At 36.7% G+C, this 25,239-nt stretch overlaps 1 protein-coding gene across 1 annotated transcript in view; it reads left to right on the top strand.

Moving 5' to 3' along the window:
- Positions 1-25,239, top strand: part of THEMIS (thymocyte selection associated) — a 107,154-nt gene that overhangs the window by 44,192 nt on the left and 37,723 nt on the right. The window contains exon 2 of the mRNA XM_004609099.2: positions 5,373-5,531. Within this exon, the coding sequence (XP_004609156.2) occupies positions 5,373-5,531 (159 nt within the window). The remainder of the gene's footprint in view (positions 1-5,372; positions 5,532-25,239) is intronic.

Genomic DNA, 25,239 nt, shown 5'->3' with positions numbered 1-25,239 from the left:
GGAGAATTTATTCCCCCATAGATGTGGGGATAGAGGAAGATTTTGAAGAAGATGATGAATACGAGTTAAATCTTTAGGACAGGTTAAACTTTAATGTGTTGATAAAGATGAAGAGGTAAGGTAAGGGAATGAGTAACCTGGTATGGGAGAAGGAGATAGAGATAGAGGAAATGGGTGTATCTTGAATAATGAGGACCAAACCTCTAAATACGGTACGTTCCCTCTTCATTGACTACCACACATCATTTAACTTTGTAGGGGAAATGGAAGAAAATCTATTGAACCAATTGTTTTGGCTGTTCTGATGTGATCACAGCATTGCTTAGATGGATTGTCAAATAAGAGATGATCTCATGAAAGGATATTAATGTGTCGTTTTTATTGGGCAAAGTAGTATTACAGGAAAGGTGATTTCAAAGGCACAAGGCTCTTTCATTAAAGCCTTCTGGGGCGATGTTTGATCACTGAAAACAGGCTGCTTTGTTCCAGCTTTCTCTGATGTTTGGCATTATCCTGAATACATATGTTCTGACTTGGAAAGAATCAGTCTGTAAAGATTTAACAGATTTGGTATTTCCATATTCAGAATACATGTCTTGTGTTTAAAGTGAAAGGCAAAGTATTTTAATATCTGCCTTTCTATCTGCACACACAGATGCACAGTGCAGGCACTTATCTTGGCAAATTGCTAAAGGTAATGATACACATTTTATGTGCTAGGTGTGAGATTAAAATAAAAGGTTAGTTACTTTTAAAATTAGCCATTTGTGGGGACTGCAGAGATAGTACAGTGTGTGGGGCATTTGCCTAGCACAGTCAACCTGGGTTCTATTCCTGGTATTCCATATGGTACCCCAAACACTTCCAGGAGTAATTATTTAGTGAAAAGTTAGGGGTAATCCCTGATCATTACCAGGTGTGCCCCCCACCAAAATATTAACCATTTATATTTTCATCAAGCAAAACTGTATTGTTAAGAATTGCATTGCTGGCCAGAGTTTTAGACTCTTTCAAGGATCAGGGATTTGAGATTTGCTGTAGTTCTGGTCCATTCTCAAAAACACAAGTTTCTAGTGATGGATATCACTGAACATAGAAATGAACCAGCAGTTTTCTCACCAGGAGAAAATCGAAGTCACAAAAATTTTAAAAGAAATACTAAGGATTAGCATTTATATGAGCTTTCCCCCACTTATATAGCTAGGGGGGGAAAAGTGATTTTCTTTTCTCAAAAGAAGAGCTATCCTTGGAAACTTGAAGAGTCAAATGCCTTGTGTATGTATATAGTGACTGAAAATCACAGAATTTTTCTCTTCATAGAATTTCCTGACTTCTCTTCCATGTGTGTTGATATGCAATCTAAAAAATATATGTATAAATCCTGAATTTCTAACAAATCTTTATAAGAAAATTGATATTCTAAATCAGTTAGATTAATATATATCATACCTATAGTTAGATACTTTACATTACAATTAATAGCACTGTCGTCCCATTTTTCATCGATTTGCTCGAGCGGGCACCAGTAACATCTCCATGTGAGACTTATTGTTACTGTCTTTGGCATATCGAATACGCCATGGTAGCTTGCCAGGCTCTGCCATGTGGGCAGGATACTCTTGGTAGCTTGCTGAGCTCTCCGAGAGGGAGGGAGGAATTGAACCTGGGTTGGTCACGTGCAAGGCAAATGCCCTACCCACTGTTCTATTGCTCCAGTCCAGAAGCAAACAACAGCCCAAAATATCTTGAACGTCTAAGTTGGAAGAGATACATGACTAGACACCAGCTTGTTTGAAATAGTTCTGCCAGAGTGGTACTAGTGTCCTGGAACAGAAGGGGCTCAGAAGTGTCCTCACATAGTTGAATAGTTGGCTAAAGACCTGGCACTACAGAACACCAGGAAATGCATATATTTGGTGTTGCTTTTGTTTTTTGGTGGGGGGGGGGCACATCAGGCGCTTCTTAGGCATTCCTCCTGGATCTGCACTCAGGAACTGCTCCTGACAGTGCTTGGGGAACATTTGGATGCCGAGGATCGAACCCGGGTTGGCTGTGTGTAAGGCAAGTGCCCTACTGGCAGTCTTGGGAAATGCACATCTTAGCATTGCTCAGATCAAGAGTCACAAGGGGAAAAAGAATCAGAGATAAATATTTTCATGACACTTTCCTACATAAAATACTTCCCTTTCCCTGTCTCCTTTTATAATGTCTTTCTACATCAATGATACTTCATGCTTCTTCTCCATGGTATATCTTTCTCCCCTTGCTTTGGTTTGCAACAGCCTCAGGAAAGAGACTATTTTAGTTATATGTTTGTTGCCTAGAACAGTGCTTCTAAACCTCAATGTACTATGAATCATCTAGGGATCTTGTTAAAAATGCATGTTCTGATTCAGCAGATCTGGACATGGGCCAAGATTCTAACAAGCTCCCAGATGATGTAGGAGACCACATTTTCGATCGCAAGTTCCTAGATATATATATATGACCTCTCATTAAATTGGTATTAGTTTCTGGGCTCTGATACTGGCAATGTAGACGGTTTGCATTTTAAATTGCTTTAAACTTCCATTGTATTGTTTGTTTATTGGCAATTTTGTAAACACACTGCATGATCTGAATGTTCTCTACTTCTCTAATGTTCTTTATCTCATTTCTTCTTTCTTATTTATATTCCTGATATAGAAAAAAACTACTTGAAGTTTCCAGAATGTAATAGTCTTTTTCACATATCAGCATCCTTCAAATACTATTTCCTCTGCCTGTCTTAATAATTTGTGACACTTCCTTTTTTTTAAAAAAAAAAGGATATTCTTTTATTGTCGAAGTAGCATGGTTTATTACAGCGTTAATGCTATGCTTTGTTGTACAATAATACTGGTAGTGCACATCTTATCACTACCTCTAAAGTGCCTTTAGATTTTTTTGTCTTTGCATCCATCCCTACTTCCACAGTTAGTTTTTATTGCACGCTCCATTTCCTTGCTTTGTTTCTTTATACCACATATGAGTGAGATCGTCTCTCGTTGTCCTTTTCTTTCTGAATATTTGTTTAACATGACACCCTCTAGTTGTGTCCAAGTTGTAGCCAAATCAAGATCTCAACTTTCTTATATCCCAGTAATATGTCATTGTTTATGAAACACTGCTTAGCTCTCAGTTTCCCCAGGAAACTTTTCTTCATCTCCCTCTTGTATAATTGCTTACTTAAATGTTTCTAATATGCTCCCACAATGTCCAGTATTTCATCATAATTTGATACGATTGTCTGCTTTTTGTCTATTTTCTACGAATAGTGTTCTTTGGGTTAGTGGGAGGCCTGTATTTTATCTTTGACCCACCTATAGTTCATGACGTATAATAGGTTTGCATTAGTTTGTTGAAGGAAAGAAGGAAGGTATATGAATACAGTTATGCAAATATGCAACCAATATATTATCTCATGATCCTTAAAATTAAATAGAAACTAATAACACTAAGGTCACAAAAATCTCAGTACAGGAATAAATAATATTGACGACATAAAATGTTCATTTGTAATTAAGAACCAAATGAGAATCACAGAAAATGACTATGAGTTCATTTGAGAAAAATGTCATTGTAGATTTATTATTATATTTTAATAACGCACTTATTCCACAAAGAATTTTAGACAGTTGAAAGTATTATGTATTGGAGTTAATGAAAAATGTGTAGCTAAGAGAATAATAATATGAGAAAAAGAGGGGAGTGTGAAAGTATGTACTGAAAGTTTGAGGAAGTGATCTGGCATGCCAGCAAAAATGGTCCTCATTAAATAATTAGCAATACATCATATTGAGTTTTTATCTCTGTTCTCTACCTCAGAGACTGACTTCTGTGAAGGCATCTGTTACTCACTTATCTACTGACTCTGGTTAAATTTAGCCAATGGGCTGCCCTGACAAAGGATCAAAGGAAGAGAGTAGAGTGAGGTCAGGATATTAATTTTCTTATGTTGCTTAGAGCAGGCCTCTAGTAATTTATTCCTTTATTAAAATTCCTTAAAAGTGTTCTCATTTGAATGAGTCCTCTGCTCCCTTATTGAAATGATACAATCTCCAAGTGGTTTAAAGCAAGATTGGATGCTAGGTTTCCTTAATTTTATGATAGCTATTAATGCTATAAAAATATTTGGGATTTGGAAATTTAAATATATCAGGTAAGGTTCTATGAGAAGGGAGTCTAGCACTGAAAAACTCAGAAAAATAGAAATGATCACAATTTATTCTCATTGTATTCACAATTTAGTGTTTATTTTTGGCTATAATTTAGAGGCAAAGAAAAATTAGCATGTTTCAAATCTCATAGTTCTATAATGTTGGTCTACATTAGCCTTTAGTTTACTATTTAACATGAGGCAGTAATACCATAAAGATATTTTTGTGTTGTATCGTTTTTACTAGAGGTGTGTTTTTTAGAATTTTTTTCTCTTCATTTCCCACTACCTTCTCTGGTTATTTCACTGTTAACTGTTCTACCATGAGGATATATAAAAGTAAAATAAATGGATGAAAATTTTAGTATAACATTATGACAAGGGATTTGTCTGGAAGGATCCTGAAATTTTCCATTAAAAGGAAGTTTTTTCATTTTATTTAGGTATTATATTGCCAAAAAAATATGGATAGTTGTTTTCTGTGTCAAAAATCAAGAGTACAAAGCATTATTTATGATGATGGGGATTGCCAGGTCTCTTAAGTAGATCTGATGTTCTTAGTATAAAGCTCTGATATTCAGACCTTCTATCTTTTGTTTATACATAGTAGCAGAACCTTGCTTGCAGTACTTAGATAGCTGTGTTTAATTCTGTGATGCAGCAAACAAGAATCATTAACCCCAGCAGCCTCGACAACTGGCAGCTAGACCTTGGAAAGATGAGCCAAAGTTTTATAAAAAAATCATAATTTTAATTTTGTTTGTTTCTTTTTTTATTTTGGTCAACTTTAGAGTGTTCAGGTGGTACCTCTAACTCTGTGCTCATCGGCCATTCCTGTTGGGATTTTAGGGACCATACGGAGTGTCAGGCACTGATTCCTTATATTGCAAGGAGTTTGCCTTATACACAGGTCATTGTGTGCAAGGCAAACACTTTAGATACAGTACTCTCTCTGGCCCAAATTTTGATTTATAATAATAAGAATGCAATTCTTTATATTTTTCACAGTGAGTAAAGTAAAAAACCTAGTGTTTCTCTTGGTACATGCTGTATATTTTGCCAAGCTTCATTAAGTTCTGGTTCAGTAGGTAATAAAGAATCTAAGGAAAAATACTTTGTCTGAACCTTTTGCCGTCTATCTTGATTTTCACTGGTTAATTCTTTGTAAAAATAGGTTTTTATTCTTTCTTCTCAGGTTCTGCTTATGAAACGCTGGTGAATGAATGCTCTTTGTCAACTGGAGAAGTGATAAAAATTACTGGTCTTAGAATTAAGAAAATCATAGCTGAAATTTGTGAGCATATTGAAGGTCGTAAATATTCACAATTTGTGGAACTGCCTATGAATTTTCCAGGTACTATATCTCTAAACTATTATTACTCATTTGTTAAACTGTATTATAAGAGTTGTGTGCATGTACATAAGTGAAAAGAATGGAAAAAGTGGTAGTTTTTCATTCCAGAGCAATGACTAAAAAGTTCAAATTCTTGGAGTTCCATGCTTTCAAGGATTGTTAGAAGGCAAAGTTGCTACTTATCGCATCTTTTAAATTAAAAAAAAATTCAGTAACATAGCATTATAACATATGTCATACAACCATCATTTCAGTCAGCTTCTATATAACATCAAGACAAAGGCTAAAAGTCTAATTATATACTTTACCATAAAATAGGTACATTTTGCCTGATTTACTAACCTTCTTTCCTACCTTGCATCTGGTCTTAACATTTGATTTTAATCATATGTCTATTTTTTCTCTTTGTATAACACTTTTAAGTGAAATTACAAGAGTTTTTTATTTCTCCATTTATTTCATTAAGCCAGTGACTTTCAAATGTTAGCAAAAAGTTTAAACAATCACTTACTAACCTTATGAAAAAAACTACATGTTTTATTTCTTTATACTTAACATTTTGCACCTAATGGCGCATATCATTGGAACTTACTAAATATTTGTTAACAGTAAAGAGAAATTCCTAAGTAAAGGTGGTTTCATTAAAACAGAGTTTCTCCCCTTATTTTGTTGGGTAGTTGTTGATGATTTTCTTATTTGTCCTATTTTCTAGACCAGTGGTTGTCAAACTTTTCTATAAAGGTCGAGGTCATAACTTACTTGAAATAGACTCATTACATGAAAGACAGAACCTGTCAGAATTCACATTCATCTGGTTGTGATGTGTTCACAACTGTTCTCAGTGGTCGCATCTTTTAGTTCTGAAGCTTCTGCGCATTCTGGTTATGATGCTTGCCATAGGTTACTGTGGCATTCACACGTATGGTGGGATGCACTCCTGGCCCAAGGTGTTTGCACATCTTTAGTTGCTGTGCTCACCAGATGTCACACACTCCAAATGCAGCACCTGGGGTATGGAAAACATATCTACCCTGACCAGCCTTGGGTACATGTGGGTGGCACCAGGGATCAATCTTGTGGCTTCATACTTGCAAGGCAAACACGGTCTACAGGAAAGTCTCCTCTTTAGTTTTCGGTATTAGTAATTTGTTTCTCTCCCCTGCCTTCTCTTTTTCTGTTTCTTTCTCTCCTCCACTTCATCCCTGGGCTAGAGACTTTGGTAACTGACAAAGGGGTTAAGTATTAAAACATTTGGTTAGGAATGGAGAGATAGTGTAAGAGGTAAGGGGTTGGGCTTGTATGCAGCCAACTCTAGTGCAAATTCTGGTACCACATATGGCTCCCCCAAACACTGAGAGGGATCACTTCTGAGCACAGAGCCAGGACCGGTGCTGCAAGCTATAGACCCCTGATTTATTAGCTTATTGTTTTCCTCATCCATTCACACTCTAATGCAGGCAGCCACATATATACAATATTTGTCTTTCATTGTTTTTGACAATGCCACGAGGAACGTTTTTTCACACCAAGTGAGCTCAGAATCAGATCAAATCAAGTCAGTATTGCAAGCAGACTCTTTCAGAGTCATTAGATATGTCAAATAATGACAAAGCTCTGAGATTAAACTTTCAAGGAGGCTGACCTTTCTATGATGGTCAAGCTCCTGGTTTTGCTATTAAGGCTGGCTGTTACCTTTGAAGACTTGTGGAGCTGAAGGGTGTGGGAGGATGGGAATAGAGAAATACCACAAGCTTTCTTTTCTTACCAAGTCAGACATTTTTCAAATAAATGTTTCCCAGATTGTTTCAGTATTCTGGCTAATTCTCAGAATTTAGAAAAATTAATTCTGACAATTTGCTTTTATGAAGGAGATAGAGTTTTTCACTTGTTTTTACCTCTTTTGCTGATATCTGTACTAAGTATACAAGTTAATGTACTTCTGTGCTGAAGCACATTAATACAGATCCAAAATTTTCATGGCAATTCCAAGTCTAACATGGACATGATCATGAAAAGGGTACCTCAGTAAGGTCTTGGAAAATTCAAATGCTCTACTGATGGCCTACTCAGCCTTTGACCAATGAATATAGTTTTATAGATGTAGTTACAGCAATTGCAAATTCAAGCAATAGTCAATAATGGAAGGTTCTTTTTTGGGATCTGGCAAGGACACTTTTAGAGCATTAAGTAGGAGTTGATTTGCTAGAATGTGAATAGGGACTTCAATTGCAGTATAAGTCACTGGTTAAGTCCTATATTAATGTTGTATTTTCATTCGTCTCTATTTTAAAATCTTCTGTGCAGTTTGAAATAAAAAGCAGTCACTTCAGTTTTTATGAAAATAAATGTACTACTTTAAAAGTACAATTTGTTCTTTTAGAAGACAGTTCTCTTGACTGAGCTTTTTATGATCAAGAAAATATGTCATTCCTGCCAAAAACAACAGAAATATGTTCTGATATTTGGTAGTTGATTGCACTAACCCCATAGATTGGTAAATCATGCAATGTTTGGAATGTAGTGAACTCAAATTTCTGGATTACTTCCTGGAAAGATTTGTTCCTACTTTGTAGTGTTATGAAGCATGGATAATAAATGTCTTTTCTTTAGACATGAGAAATATCCTGAAAGTGTTTCGATATATTTTTATGATGATCAGTTTTTTCCCGAATGGCATTTACATAAGTGTCTGAACCATATGTTCAAGGAAAGTTGTGGTTGCATCTATAAAATCACAGTTACAAAACTAGATAAAAGAATTTTTTTGTTTGAATTTTAGATCATAGTATATGAATTTTATTATGGCATACATATTTTGTTGTTGGAAGTAAGAGGCATATAAGAAATGTGATAGTGGAGTTTAGGAGTGGTATATATTCTACTAATCTGTATTTTATCCTGCCCATCTCTCACATCTGTAGCACTGTAGCACTGCTATCCTGTTGTTCATCGATTTGCTTGATGTGTACGTAAATAATATTAATTGAATTCACATTTTACATATAAGAAAATGGAGGAAGGTCAAATAACTTGCCTAAAATCACATTGAGGGTAGTTGTTAAATCTAACTGTATTAACTCACTGATAGAAATGTATAAAACTGCATTTTCTGTGCACTCATTTAAGTCATTTTCATGGCTACCCCAGACTTTAATTCTTTGCCACACTGTCCACTATATTTCTTCTTTTTTGGGGGGGGTCACACCCAGTGATGCACAGGGGTTACTCCTGGTTCTGTACTCAGGAATTAACCCTGGCGGTGCTCAGAGGACCATATGGGATGCTGGGGATCAAATCTGGGTCAGCTGTGTGCAAGGCAAACACCCTATCTGCTGTGCTATCGCTCCAGCCCTGTCCACTATATTTCAAAAGGTCAATATATTGTTCCAGTAGTGGTACTGGGTTAGAAAACACTTTTGAAAAACTAAATAGTATGGTTTCAAGGACATGCTCTGAGACACACTATGCTTAATGACAGAAAAAGAGTCAATCCACCAAAGTCAGTGATAAGGGTCCACAGACCCCTACATATGTGGCAACTATTTTTTTATGACTCTATAGCAGGTAGAGCACGTGCCTTGCATGCAGCTGACTCAGGTTCGATCCGAGGTCTCCTGTAAGCACCTTCCAAAGGACCACCAGGATTCCTGAGTGAGGGGCCAGGAGTAACCCATCAGCACCGCCAGGGTGTTTCCTGACCTTCCCACCAAAAATAAACAGATAATAAACAGATAAACAAATAAGATTGCTAGAAAATTCACTATATTCAATTATTTTTTTTCATATGGTCATTGAATTTAAATCATTTTTTTTTACAGACAAGCTTCAGCCAGTGCTCCTTAGTTCTATCAGAAAAATGGGAATCAGGTGGCCAAACAATCCCTAGGTAGCGTTGTAACTAGTGGGCTGATTTACCACACTTTCATTAATTAGGTCAGCAATGAAGCAAAGAGAACAAATGAATGTATCTGTTATTTGTCTTGGCAAAGCAAACAGCATGAGCTTCATGCCTTAGTGGTTCACCCTGAGCAACAAGCCCGTGGGGTGATATAGAGTCAGGCAAGGTGGATGCCAAAAACATCGCAGAGGAATGCAGAGGTTGGGAAATCTGTATGTGTGAGAGGCAGTTGAAAACTTGGCTACTTTTGCTCTTGAAAAAAAAATTGTGTCTCTCCAAATTTGTGAAGTCAGAAAAGCTCCTTTGGGGAGAGGAGATATCTTGCAATATTTCTCTAGAGGGAGATATTCTGCATCATTTTTATACTGGTCAGGAGACAAATCTATTGTGCACTATGCCCGAGGCATGTAAAAATGCTATGGGGAATTATCTCCTGTTATAGCTATATCCCTTTACAATAAGACTCATTAGCACAATTTTAAATATACACGTGGCATATTTAGAAAAGCATTAAAAAATAACGGTTGATGGAGGCTGGAGAGATAGTGTAGCAAGCAGGGATCTTCTGTTGCATGAGGTCAGGTTTGACCGAAGAACATTCCAACACCTCATATGGTATCCCCAGTCCACCAGTGATGATCCCTGAGAGCAGAGCTAGGAGTAAACCATGAGCACAACCAGGTGCAGCCCCCAGACAAACAAAAAGCTGGACTAATAATAGGAATACTTCCTTAAGAGACTGATTAAGGTTAAGTCGCTAAGGTTCATGAAACCTCTCGTGTATTGGACCCAAAATACTTTTATGTTAATATTATAAAATTATTTCCAAAGACATTATTCTCCCAACAGTTAAATTTATAAAACTATCTACTTAGTTGATTCATAACATTCAATATTACATTTAATGTTCACTGATTCTCTCATCTAGCACTTGAAATGACAAAATTTTTCATGTTTAGCCATTTTATGATTGTAACTGATTATTTTCCACTTACTTTTCGCTTTACATCTACTATTTGACTAAAATGACAATTTCTGAAACCTAGTCAGAAAACTTTCATGAAAAATATTTAAAATATGTGACTTTATAGTTAAAATTTTATCTTCTGGGTTTTGAAGGACTCTTTATTAAAAGAAGCAAGATATGTGGCAGAATTTTCTCCTATTTTTTCCATCTGGATGTTATGATGACACATAATTCAGAAAAGCCCTAAATAAGGCTCCCTACCTTTTCAGCAATTTGCTATTCAAGGAATCACAGGCTATTTTTCCAAATTTTCTGGGTCAACTTCTAAAGGCATCTCTTCCCCACTGTGCTCACTTAAGCAAAATGAATATAGCTCTGTCTGTTACCTATTTTCCCCAGAGTATTTTCCTAGACAAAAAATCTAGGATGTATGATGCAAGAAAATGTGAAATAATCGAAATGCCCAAGAAATTTGGAATTTTACACTAATTTTTAGTCCCAAATTTGGTCTAATTTTTTTGACAGCTTGACTATGTCATTAAATGTTCTTCAAAATACAATTTTAATTTTCTTGTCCCTCATGTATCAACACTGTGTGACTATTAAAATCCATCCAGAACAGCCTTTTATGCAATTTATGATATAATGAGTAGTCTTTTAACTAAAGTTCTGTCTGCAATTCTTATTATCATAACTCCATATACATGAAATTATGACTTCTGAAGTAAAAATGTTTTTAAAGCTTTTGATGAATATTGCTAAATCATATTTCATAAAATGTCTGCCAACTTGCATTCCCACCAGGAGCTAATAAGAAGACCAATCTAATTGCTTTTTTGAAGCCATTGCTTAACTGTCCACGCTTTCCCTTTCCTATTTTAAAAAATTAATAGCTTTATTGAACGATAATTCACAAAGCATAAAATTCGGCCATTTAAAGGATACAATTCAGTGATTTTTTAGTATTCCTGCTTCGTGTGTTTTTAGGGACACGAGTTTGAAAATCTTCAGCATCCTAGAAATGGTTAGTCCAGACACAAAAGGTGGTAGAGAGTCAGATGTTCATAAATGCAGGGCATTCAGCTTTGGATCTCTCTCTCTCTCTCTCTCTCTCTCTCTCTCTCTCTCTCTTCGATGGACTTGAGCCACTCCCTCGCCCAGGATGGCCAATGCCATGGACAGAGGAAGGAGGAAACGAGGGCCAGTCTGATTGATGATCAGTTGCCGTTTATTCCGGTCTCTCCATGCGCCTGTCCCAGTTCACTAAGCCCCCCATTCTAGTCTCACACTGCCCCTCATTCCCGTCTCCTCCTGTCTCTCCCGCTCATCTCTCCAACTCCATCTCACCGCCTTGTCTCTCCCTCATCTCTCTCCAACTCCCCGCATTTGGGGGTAGCCACCACACCTCATCTGGCAGCACAGTTAACATATCACAGCCCTTCTTCCGCTCAAAGGCAAAATACCACTTAGGGGTGTTTCTCCTCTCCTTAGTCCAATAACTTAATTAACATCTTAATTAACATCTAAATTCTACTTCTTAACATTAGTTATTTTGTATGAACACAGTAAGAGATACATTTAGCTCATAGGGTAGCTCTCCTGGGCACATCTCACTATAGATCTCAGACTACAGTGCTCAGGCCAGATTAATCTTTCCTAACCCTAGCAGAGTCCTAATCTAGTTGGTACTTTTTGGATCATGACAGAATTTGTCTATGACCATACTCTTAATTTACAGTTAAGTATTCTGACACTTTGGCCTGGCCCATTTTGTTGCCAGGGTAGCTCATAGCTTGCCCTGGGCCTATCCAATCCCATGTCAGGACCCTGCTTTTGGAGCGCTAGGAAGTAAGGGCACTGAGGCTTAAGTTGAGAGAACAGATGCCCAGGAATGGAAATCATATGGAGTCAATTAACTCCCAAGTTACAAAAGCATAGCATTAACTTTCCTCTTGTGTCCATACAAAAAGGACACTGCTCTGAATTAACTATGCAGAGGACTTAAGGAGAAGAGAAAAACAATATTTACAAGTTAACAGAGTCTGATTAGGAGATAAAGGTGATTCACCAGTTAGGGAAGCAGAGCACAAAGAGGTTACAAATAAATACAGAGGAATGGGAGCACTGTGATGGGAGTAACCCAATAAACCTAAGTTCCTTGTGGCAAGGCAGACAGGACAAATCAATGTTATCCTACAGGAGTCCTGTCCTGTGAACACATGTTAAAAAAAACCAAATGTATATTTGTTCACATAAAATCGAACTTTCTGGAGATGGAGCAGTAGCACAGCGGGTAGGGCATTTGCCTTGTACGCGCCAAGCTGGGTTCGATTCCCAGCATCCTATATGGTCCCCTGAGCACCACCAGGGGTGATTCCTGAGTGCAGAGTCAGGAGTAACCCCTGTGCATCGCTGGGTGTGACCCGGAAGTAAAAAAAAAATGGAACTTTCTGTTCATCAGAAAATAGGAAGAAAAGCACTTTCTCTTAAATAGAAAAGTGACAAAATTTTGAGACAGTGATATCAGTAAAATGTAAAACAAAAACAAAACAAAAAAACCCTAGATAGTATAGTAAAAAACTGAGTAATGGACAAAAGACAGAATAAATTCAGGTGACTTTCAATGATTTAAAAATCAGTTTGTTCTTATTAATGCAAATTAAAATAATAGAGATAACACTAGTACACTTGCTGTTTTTACAACTGTAATAACAAAGCTGAGGAAATTATTGTCAAATGGACATCCTTAAGTCCAGTTGAAAGGTGAAAAGAGCTAACTTTTTTGAAAATAAGTTTGATAACAGATTGAACAGAATTTCTGAAAATAAATTTGAAACACTATTTTAAGAGTCATATCTGTCAATGAGGACACTCGCAGAAATAAAGGTAGATAATCTGAATGCTTATTTTTTCATTACTACCCTCCTAGAAATTATAGTCTCCCGGGGAAAAAAAGTACCCTTTACTGTTTGAAATGTTTATTTAGTGATTCCGTGTATTAGAGTTGTTTCTAAGGAAATAATCATCCTAAATGTTTTTAAAACAAAATAATTTAATTAAAATTATTAAATATTTAATTAAATATTAAAATAGCATTGTAGCACTGTTGTCCCATTGTTCATCGATTTTCTTTGAGCGGGCACTAGTAACATCTCCATTGTGAGACTTGTTGTTATTGTTTTTGGCATATTGAATACACCATGGGGTGCTTGCCAGGCTCTGCCGTGCAGGCGGAATACTCTTGGTAACTTGCCGGGCCCTCTGAGAGGGATGGAAAAATTGAACCCGGGCCAGCCGCGTGCAAGACAAACGTCCTACCTGCTGTGCTATCATTCCAGTCCAAAATTAAAATAATTAATATAATTAATTTAAATGCCTCCCTCTCGGAGAGCATGGCAAGCTATGGAGAGTATTGAGCCTGGGTGGCAGAGCCTGGCAAGCTACCCATGTGTATTGGATATGCCAAAAGCAGTAACAATAAGTCTCTCAATGAGAGACGTTATTGGTGCCCGCTCGAACAAATTCATGAGCAACGGGATGAAAGTGACAGTGAATTTAAATGCCTAGCAATGTGGAAAAGTAAATTATGACACACCTTTTATACTAAACAGCACTAAAAGCATTTCTGTGAAAAAAATTTTATTTATTTATATTTGGATCACATCTGTGCCCAGGGTTTACTCCTGGGTGTGTGTCAGGGATTAGGCCTGGCAGAGTCGGGGGGACCATTTGTGGTGCCAGGGATAGAACCCAGTTACTGAATGGAAGGCAAGTACCGTAGTTGGTGGACTATCTCTCCAACCTGAAGAATATTTTAAAATTAAAGATTTAATCATTGTTTGATGTCAAATGACACAGTGAGATATCAATGAATGTACATAGTACAGCCTCGATATTGTCAAAACATTTCTATGTTCATTAAGATTGACAAAAATAATCGATATTTAAAAAACTAAGGATTGTTTTAGCATACGGATGTGTTTTGCTGGATTTATTTATTAATTTCTTAACCAATTTCTCCAAAATTGAAAAATGTCAATAAAATCTATCTTGTAAACATTTCTAACAATTCATTTAAAATAAATTTTTATAGATGAATGGACCAGATAATACAGGGGTTAAGGTGCATGTTTTTGCATGTGGCCAACCTCAGTTAGATCTCTGGCTCTGCAAATAATCCCCTGACATCGCTAGGGTGACTCCTGAGCACACAGCCAGGAGAAGCCCCTGAGCACTGCTGCGTGAGGTCCAACCTGCACTCCCCCCTCCGGCCCTGCAGCCCCAAATAAACAAAGAATTAAATTAAATGAGGTGACTATTAAGTGCTTATTATAAACCTTAGCATGTAGGAAGTACTCAGTAACCGTTTTTCTTTTTTTAAAAAAAATTTAGATGCTCCAGCCTACATAGGCCTCATTTCAGTTCTGTCCAAGTTTGAAAGCATCCTGTGACTTTCCTATTGTTAGTTTTTAATGATGAGGTCAATTTTTATATTAAAAATATTTTTGCTACTTCTTTTTATTTTTGTTGCTAAGCACAGTGGGTAGGGTGTTTGCCTTGCACATGGCTGACCTGGGTTCGATTCCTTCGTCCCCCTCGGAGAGCCCAGCAAGCTACCAAGAGTATCCCGCCCTCACAGCAGAGCCTGGCAAGCTCCCCGTGGCATATTCGATATGCCAAAAACAGTAACAAGTCTCACAATTGGAGACGTTACTGGTGGCCGTTTGAGCAAATCGATGAACAACGGGACAACATTGCTACAGTGCTAATATTTTAATGCGAAGCCAAAGATAGTTGTACCTGGGGAAGCTAGCACCTCAATATTTGCTCCCTTGTTAATAAGATTCCCAATATTAGGAAATTCCTCTTTATTTATCTCAGAAGGTAAGAATAATTTCAAGCTTAGTCCCTTTGTTCTCCCTTAAAACTGCCTGTGTCAATATCTGTATAGTCTCAAGAAGTTTGACAGGCATTATTCGATCTCAACACTTTTTAGTGTTTACTGACCAGGTACCAATGTGTCGGGCATCCAACAACGCACTTTCCAGATCAAATCTAGGGCAGAATTGGTGATGGGCTCTGTGCTGAGTTAAGGCAGTACTCTGAAGTTTGTCTTTCAAGTTGTTTTTTTGTTGCCTGGTAATATGGGATCAAAAGTATGTGCTTGGAAAGAAAATGTGCCTTTTTATATGCGCGTGAATTCAGGGAAAAAGTTCAGTTCTCTTTACCATGCAAATCAAAATCTATTTAAATCATAAGCTCTAGAATCCATTTAAATGTTATGGTTACATCAAAAAATTATATCTCTTCCTAATTTGAATTTAATGTAAACGGATTTTTAATTGTTTTGTATAACCATGGGTAACAGATTTTTCTGAAAGCTGGATGGCAAAAATCAGCAGACATGTCAGACAAAGCACAACATTAAAGGAAACACCACAGCATATGTTGACAGTTATAGAAAAATTGCTGCTGTTTTCACCCTTCACACCAGAATAATTTTTTCAATATTTACCTCCCATGTGTAGAGAGGGAAACATATGGGACATTACATAATCATAAGCATAAACAGGTGGCTACTTAGGTACATTTAATTTGCAGGCAACATCAATACTGAAGAACGCAATCAGTGTCACATGGCTCCCAACTCTTTCCACTAACATTTCATTAGCAAAATTAAAATCATTAAAGTAGACGGAGTGCACACTCCTCCCTCAGTTGACTTCAACCACCTTTTAGACCTGTGAATAAAAGAAATTCTCAAAAATTTTGTGGCATTTTGCAGTTTCTTTTGTTCAAGGAGACTCCAGCAACTGTGTATAATACATACCCTGCAAATAACTACAATCAGCAAATATGTGCATTTAGAAGGTACTCCCCCTACCCCCCTATAATCTGCTTATTATGGGCATTTAATTATAGTGGCTGAATTCGAAACAATTTGTCGAAGCACAGGGTTAAACTCTTCAAAGCTAACTGGAGACATTTCACTCAAGGCAATCCACCTAAAGGGGTTGGTTACCAGAGGTTCATTGTCGGATTCAAACCCTGGTGAAACCTATGTGTGCAAATTATTGTTGCTGGGATTATTTTGCTCAATATGTGTCAAAGGTTGAATACTGATTGTATGTATTTTCTGTCATCTAATTTGATTCAGACTGAAATTTCCAGTTGTCCTTTTGGACTCTATACTGAATCACTCTGGCTTTGTAACCACCCTCCATGGCTTAGATTTCCAGAGTGAAAGAAAAAGAGAAGAAATAATAACATTTTTGTGTGTGTTTTCTAAGCACTAAATACTGTGTTGCATGTATTGACTCCTTCAATCATCACAATAACTTTTATGAGGTAAATGATAAAATTTCCTTCATTTTTCAGAAAAGGAAACTGCAGCTATGAAAGTTTAAATTCTCAAATTTGCACAGCAATGAAGGGTCAGAGGCCAGAATGAAATCTGGGCTGCCTGAATCAAGCACTTCTCTTTACTATTGAAAGTTGGGTGACAATAACCCTGACAATTCCACAAAGTCACCCAGGATCAGGAATATAAAATGAGTCACTGTTACTGTCATCCCGTTGCTCATCTATTTGTTCGAGCAGGCACCAGTAACATCTCTCATTCTGAGACTTACTGTTACTGTTTTTGGCATATCCAATACACCACGGGTAGCTTGCCAGGCTCTGCCATGCGGGCAGGATACTCTCGGTAGCTTGCCGGGCTCTGCGAGAGGGGTGGAGGAATCAAACACGGGTCGGCCAAGTGAAAGGCAAACGCCCTACTGCTGTGCTATTGCTCCAGCCCATAAAATGGATAATAATTTGAATATTCTTTAACAATACCTAATAAGAAATAAAGGGTGGATAGCTAAGGTCCTGAGTTCTGTGGAGGTTCTTTCTAATCCAAATATCTGTATGTATCTTTTATACTCTACGGGCAGTGCTCTATAGAACTGAGGAGTTCAGATAGCTGTGAGATCAAGATTTATCACTTTTTTTTTTTTTTGGTTTTTGGGTCACACCTGGCGATGCACAGTAGTTACTCCTGGCTCTGCACTCAGGAATTACTCCTGGCGGTGCTCAGGGGACCATATAGGATGCTGGGAATCGAACCTGGGTCGGCCGCGTGCAAGGCAAATGCCCTACCCGCTGTGCTATCGCTACAGCCCCGAGATCAAGATTTAAGAGGACTTTTCTCCTTCCTGTCATTACCCAAGATCTGTTAACTCAGTCAATGGCTTGGGAGAGAGAAAGGTTAAACATGAACACATTTGCATGACTACTTTATTAATAAACTATGCTTTGGGCATGGTTATGAAGTTATATAATTTGATTTCAAACCCTAATATTACTGCGATACATTATTTGCTAAACTTCCCAAGTGTGTTAAATATTGTATAGTCTGTACTTTCAAGTAATTTAAATCTTATTAAGGAAAAAAGGTTTTTTAATGTAATGGTTAAATCAAAAAGAAACAATGGGCTTTATGGCTTACTCTTTTTATGTCTAAATAAATAAGCTGTTATAAACTGTTGGTAGACCTTTTAAACAATCTTATCCCATTATAAATATAAAAACATTGAAACATAGGAATTCTCCAACCTCAGTCTCATAAATCAACTAACAAACTTAATCACCATCTTTTGTATGTCTTCACTTCCAAATTAGCAATTCAATTTCTCTATAAAAATTATTTTTATAAAGTTTGACTTTCTCACATTCTCATTTCTACCTTTAAAGGAAAATTTTTTGAATTAAAATTGTTGAAATTACTCAAACAGTTGCTGATATTCAGTGATTCCATAATTACCTATGAGAAAACTGCAGAATTTTGTGTTTCGACACCTATTATTATTACTATTACTACTACTACAATTATGAATTACACATTTTTTTCAAAAGTTTTTGAGTTCTAATGTTGCAAAGAGTATTTCATGGTTATCACTTAAGGCTACAGTTAAATAAAATACTAAAGCTACAATTTTTAGTGAAAATATTAAACTTAGAATAGTCTTGAATGAAATAGTTTTGTAGCATACAATGACTTACTCTTTTAAGAATATAAAAATGCTAAAAATGTTGCATAAAGTATGTGAAGTAAGAATATACATAGGGTATTAAAAAATAACAAGGTTCTTTAGGAATTTTATTGCAGAAGCATTTTTTTTCTTGAAGCTGAAGTGAACACATAAAAATAAATCAGGGACATTTTGCTTTCTCAGTGAAGAGACGAGGCTTGATGAGGGTATGCAGGAGTCTTTGTTTCCTATCTTACTCTTCATATATTTAGTCTACTAGAAATTTTTGAACATGCAACTCAAATATTTTTGTATTAATTAAAAATTTTAATCTGTATATTTTTTTATCTTGACCTACGTTTCAAGGACAACTTTTCTTAACTTGTGGACAATAGGCTGTATTTTGATAACTCTAAAGTGTTAGTTTTAGTTACTTTTCACATTTCATTAGACTAGAATATATTTGTCTTATTTTGTATATGACTAAGAAAATCTTGAGTGGGAGTAGACATGTCAACTCTACCATTTTTCACTTGTCACTGTCTTTGTACTATTCCTTTCAATGCATTATTTCTATGCAGAAAATGTATAACGTCACATATCAATTTTGAGAGAATTATTGTATCCAAAAGCCATGACAAGATAGTCTGGAAATCTACTTGAACATAGCCTGTGACCTGTAGCATGTTGAATGTACAGAAACCTGAGTCAGCTCTGTCAACCCCTTTGCGTGTTTGACTCTGAGGTCCCCTAGACAGGCTTCATCTACACCTACAGGCACGGCCCTCTGACATGAACAGATAAGACCAGTGTTAACCAAGTGTTTTAAATGTCAGTGATGTACATTTTATTACTTTGTTCCACTTTAAAAATTCCAAATTTTCTGAACCCTCAAAGAGAGTGTATGCCCATTCTGAAAACCTCCTTACTAGCTGATGAAAAGTAGAGGATTTATGATTTATAATAATGATAATAATGAGAGTTTAGAGCTTTGATCGCATCTTTGGACTTTAGAGACATTCATACTCTGTTTATTATGAGCTTGATGATAATACAGATTTTATGGTATGCTCGAGCGGTTACCAGTAATGTCTCTACTGCGAGACTTGTTACTGTTTTTGGCATATCAAATATGCCACGGGTAGCTTTCCAGGCTGTGCAGGCAGGATACTCTCAGTAGCTTGCCGGGCTCTCCAAGAGGGATGGAGGAATTGAACCCCGGTCATCTGCATGCAAGGCAAATGCCCTACCCGCTGTACTATCGCTCTAGGCTCTAGTCTCTAGACTTAGTAATTATTTAATTTTTTTTTTTTTTGCTTTTTGGGTCACACTCGGCGATACACAGGGGTTACTCCTGGCTCTGCACTCAGGAATTACTCCTGGCGGTGCTCAGGGGACCATATGGGATGCTGGGAATCGAACCTGGGTCGGCTGCGTGCAAGGCAAATGCCCTACCCACTGTGCTATCGCTCCAGCCCCAATTATTTAAATTTTTAGAAAGTACAAGGGTCGGAGCAATAGCACAGCAGAACGCAGCTAGTCAGGTTCAATCCTCAGCATCCCATATGGTCCTTGAGCCCTGCCAGGAGTGATCCCTAAGTCCAGAGCCAGAAGTAAGCCCTGATCAGTGCCCGGTGTGGCCCCAAAACAAAATTAAAATAAAAGCAAAACATACAAATTCCTACTAATTTAGGAGCCATCTATTAGTTAATCCCAGGTCATGTCAAGAGGTAAGGAAAAAGCATTAAAAAAAGCCAACCAGTATTGCCATGACCCTAGACAGTCTCCACAGTCTGGGAGCAAGCCACACCCAGAATTAATCCTCTGAAAAAGATCAGGTATGAAGGTTTCGTGACTGAAATGTCCAGGCTTTCCTCCAAGTCAGGATAGCTACCTCCCCACACTTCCCAGACTTCTGGAATCCCTGGCAGTAACATCCACACTCCAAAGCCACCACCCAGCTGTAAATTCAACTCCAGATGTACCACCCCTTTTAAAAATTCTGGACTTCCTGGAGTGCACACTGCACAACATCTCAGTCTCTACAACACTAATAAACCAGTAGTAGCACACCAGATTGGATGTGATGCAGAAGGCAACCAATCTTTATTAACAAAACATAAAACACAGAAGGCTTTAATCCCTAATGTACTTATATATAAATGTCTTGTTTTGTTTTAGCCACCTTATGTTTCTATTTGGAAAATCAAATTATATCACACATACAAATTTCCAGAAAGTTTTTTTAATTGCTAATGTTTTAGTTACTTTTTTCGGGACAAAGTCTTATGTTCATTCTTCAATATGTATTGATGTGATTCACATGTCTTTAAAAAACACTGAAGTAACATGGGTTTATAATATTATATTTATTTTATGTTTATGTAATTATAAACCAATATCTGCATATATGCATTAAGCTCACCACTGAAAAATCTATTCGTCCTTCATTAAATGATTGAGCCCTTTAATTTGATTAACTTTTCTTTCCATTCCCTCTGGTGACTATTAATTTGATCTTATAAAATTCTTTTTTTATTATCTAGTTTATTACTTTTAACTTTTTTGTACCACAGATGGCAGAAATCTGCCTTCTAGATTTATCCTCAGTGCTGTATTTGGCAGTTCACTCTTTAATGACAGAGTTATATTCTATTATATATATATATATATATATGCACATCATCCTTAATGTAGTCTTCTATTAATGGGTATTTAGATTGTTTACAACTCTTGGCTATGATGAATAATGTTATGGACATGTGTGTGTGTGCGTGTGTGTTTATGTGTGTGTGTGTGTATCTGTCCAAATTAATACTTTCGTAGTCTTTCAGTTAATACTTAGATGGAATACCTGGGTTACATGGAATTTGTTTTTTAAATTAAAATATTTTTGTTTGTTTGCTTTTGGACCATACCTGGCAGTGCTCAGGGCTAACTCCTGACTCAGGAATCACTCCCGGCAGTGCCCAGGGGATGATATGGAGTGCCAGAGATCTAACCCAGATCAACGACATTAAAAGAAAATGCCCTGCTCAATGAACTCTCTTTCTGGCACCCTGCTCCCTAAATTTTTTAAGGAATCTTTATGCTGCCTTTCATAATGACTGCACTAATTCGCATTTCTTCCAACAGTGCACAAATGTTCCCTTTACTCCATGTCTTCTCCAATGGTTCTTATCTTTTTGATAACCTCCATTTTCATAGATGTGTAATACTCATTATTTTGATTTGCATTTTGTTAATAATAGAAGATAGTGAAACTGTTTTCACATCCTATTGGCTGTCTGCATTGTCCTTGGAGAATAGTCCATTCAGATCCTCTGCTCATCGTTTAGTTGAACTGTTCATTGGTAAATGTTATGAGACAGATATTTTTAAATTAGTATTCACTGCTTGGATATACAATATACAAATATATTCTTATTTATTTATTTATTTATTTATTTTTTATTGCATCACCGTGAGGTACAGTCATAGACTTAGACTTTCGTGTTTACGTTTCATACAATTACCCAGTACTCATTCATCCACCAGTGCCCATTCTCCACCACCAATATTCCCAGTAACCTTCCCACCACCTTACCATCCCCCCACTCCAGCCTCTGTAGTAGAGCATTCCCTTTTGCTCTCTCTCTCTCCTTTTGGGTGTTGTGGTTTGCAATACAGGTATTAAATGGCCATCATCTTTGGTCTATTGTCTACTTTCAGCACACATCTTCCATCTCGAGCAGGCTCTCCAAGCATACTTTACTTGGTAATTCTTTGTCTCTTTGAGCTACCTTTTCCCCCGCCATGCGAGGCTGGCTTCCAAGCCATGCAGCAATCCTCCCGGTCCTTATCTCTCCTATCCTAATGGTATTAGTCTCCCATCCTGTTACTTTATATTCCACAAATGAGTGCAGTCTTCCTATGTCTGTCCATCTCTTTCTGACTCATTTCACTTAACACGATGCTCTCGATGTTGATCCACTTACATGCAAATTTTATGACTTCATCCTTTCTAACAGCTGCATAGTATTCCATTGTGTAGATGTACCAAAGTTTCTTTAACTAGTCATCTGTTCTCAATTACTTGGGTTTTTTATCCCAGATTTTTGTTATTGTAAATAGTGCTGCAATGAACATCCAAATGCAGATGCCATTTCTATTATACTTTTCTGCCTCTCTGGGATACATTCCCAAAAATGGTATTGCTGGGTCAAATAGAGCTCAATTTCTAGTTTTTTTGAGAAACATCCATATAGTTTTCCAAAAAGGTTGAACCAATCGGCATTCCCATCAGCAGTGAAGGAGAGTCCCCTTCTCCCCACATCCATGCCAGTCTCTGTGGTGTGAGATGAGATCTCATTGTTGCTTTTATCTGTATCTCCCTGATGATTAGTGATGAAGAGCATTTTTTCACGTGCCTTTTGGCCATTCTGATTTCTTGTTTGAGAAAGTTTCTGTTTATTTTATCACCCCATTTTCTGATGGGGTTTCTGACCAGATGGGTATTGGGTGAATATCCTTTCCCATTCTGTAGTTTGTCTTTGTATTCTGGTCACTGTTTCTTTTGAGGTACAAAAGCTTCTTAGTTTAAGTTAGTTCCATTTGTTTATCTCTGTACAAATATATTCTTAATTCAGAAAAATGCCTTTTAATTTTGGTGATATTTAAAAACATTTATATTAGTAGTAAACTTTCATGGTTTTAATGAAGAAAGTTACTGTACATTTGCTACAACTACAATGCTCAATCTCCTCCCCCACTGTTCTGGTTTCACCTCTAGTCTAATCTGTCTCTTGGCCCTCTCCTGCCATTGCTTGGTAACATCAGTTTTGCAATCAAAGGCCAAGTGTTTATCACCATTCAAATCTGTCCATTCTCTTTGTTTCTCTACAGACCTCAGATGAGTCAGATTATTCAGTATTTGTTCTCCTTTTGACTTATTTTCCTTATTATGACGCCTTCTCATTCTATACAAATTAGACAAAATTCAATATTTCATGTTTTCTTACAACTGCAGAATATTTCATTGTGTATATGCATTTCTCGCAAACTTCTGTATCCAATAACTTTGTTGAATATTTGGATTGTGACCACATCCTGCCTATCATACTAAGTGATGAAATGAACATAGGTGTACAGGCCTCTTTTTAAAATTAATATACTGCATTCTTGGAGAAGTTACCAAGAAGTGAAAATGCTGTGTTGTAAGAAATCTCTATTCTTGGTTTTTAAAGAAATCTCCATATTATTTTTAACAGAGGCTGAACTAGACAGCATTCCCACTATTAGTGAGAAAGGGTTTTCTTTTCATGACATCCCTACCAAGACTGGTTGTTATAGCCTTCTTCATATACCCTATTACCACTGAGGTGAAATGATATCTTATTGTTGTTTTAATTTGCATTTTCTTGGTACCAGATAAAATTGAATACTTTTTCATATGATTACTGGCCATTTGTGTGTCCTTCTCCTGAAGTTTTTGTTTATCTCTTCTTGGAATTTTTGACAGGATTATTGGTTTTGCTATTGTTGAGCTTTGCGAATGCTTTATATATTTTGAAACTAGCCATATTACTTATGAACAGTGTATTATATTTTCTCTAATTTCTGGAGGTGTTCAACTTTGATATGCATTTATTTCACCACAAAAAATATTTTAGTGTGTTTTTATGTATTTTTGTTATTTTAGTTTTATATAGTTCCATTTGTTTGTTTTTCTTTTTTTGTTGTCTTTGCCAATGGGGGAAAGAAATTGAAGACACCTTTGTAGCTATATCCTAGAGCAGTTTTCCTCAATGTATTTTATGGATTCTGATCTTATCTAAAGACCTTTAATCCACTGTGAATTATCTTTTGTGTGCAATGTAAGATACAGATTCGGTCCCTCAATATATCTCCAGGCCAGCATCAAAAAGCATGTTGCCTATTCAAACTGCTATTATTTTGGGGGTCACATTCAAAATCACTTGGAGGACCATGTGGTACTAGGGATTGAACTTGGTTTCCCTGATATGTTTCAGCACTTTAAGTCATCTCTTTCACCCCTGTTAATATTTCAGTAATCTTAATTTTGTTGGTATGAAAGAAAGAAAATTTAGTAAGTAAAGTTTACTTCAAGATTTCTTCTATTACAGATAGAGGAACTATATTTCATGAAGCAAGCTAAGGATTGTGGCCACTTACAAGGATTTTACACTATATTAAATTACATACTGAGATACAGCTAGAAAATTTAATTTTTAGATGTTCTTTCTATTTGGGTGCAGATTAATGAGATAGAAAGAGACAAAAATGGTGAAAATCTGGTAAACACAAACTTTGCACAGTGAACCCAAAAATTATTCTTGCTCTTCTTGTTGTCAGTCTGAAGAAGTTTATACATAAAAAAGGAGGACTAATTTGTGAGATACATACATTCTTTGTGAACTAGAGTAATATTACCCTTGCAAATCATAGTCATAATAAGGAGGCAGCCTGGTGTGATAGCAAAATTATGAGCTTGACATCAAAGTTCTGATTAAGATCCTAAAACTATAGCTTATAAAAAGCATCACTTTTAAATAATTTTTATTTATTTATTAGTTTTCCGGTCATACTCAGTGATTCTCAGGGGTTACTCCTGACTCTGTGCTCATGAATCACTCCTGGTGGTGCTTGGGAAACCATATGGGATGTTGGGGATCGAACCCAGGTCAGCTGTGTGCAAGACTTCCCCGTTGTGCTATTGCTCTGGCCCCTGTTTTTACTTATTAATATTATTATTTTGATTAATTTGTTTGTTGGGTGGTCCACACCTGGAAATACTATGGGTCACTCCTGAAATTCTTGAATAATTCT

Source organism: Sorex araneus, chromosome 4, assembly GCF_027595985.1.
Source record: "Sorex araneus isolate mSorAra2 chromosome 4, mSorAra2.pri, whole genome shotgun sequence".
NCBI classification, from domain to species: Eukaryota; Metazoa; Chordata; class Mammalia; order Eulipotyphla; family Soricidae; genus Sorex; species Sorex araneus.
The sequence above is the reverse complement of the archived record's forward strand: the minus strand, read 5'-3'. Positions and strand labels throughout refer to the sequence as shown.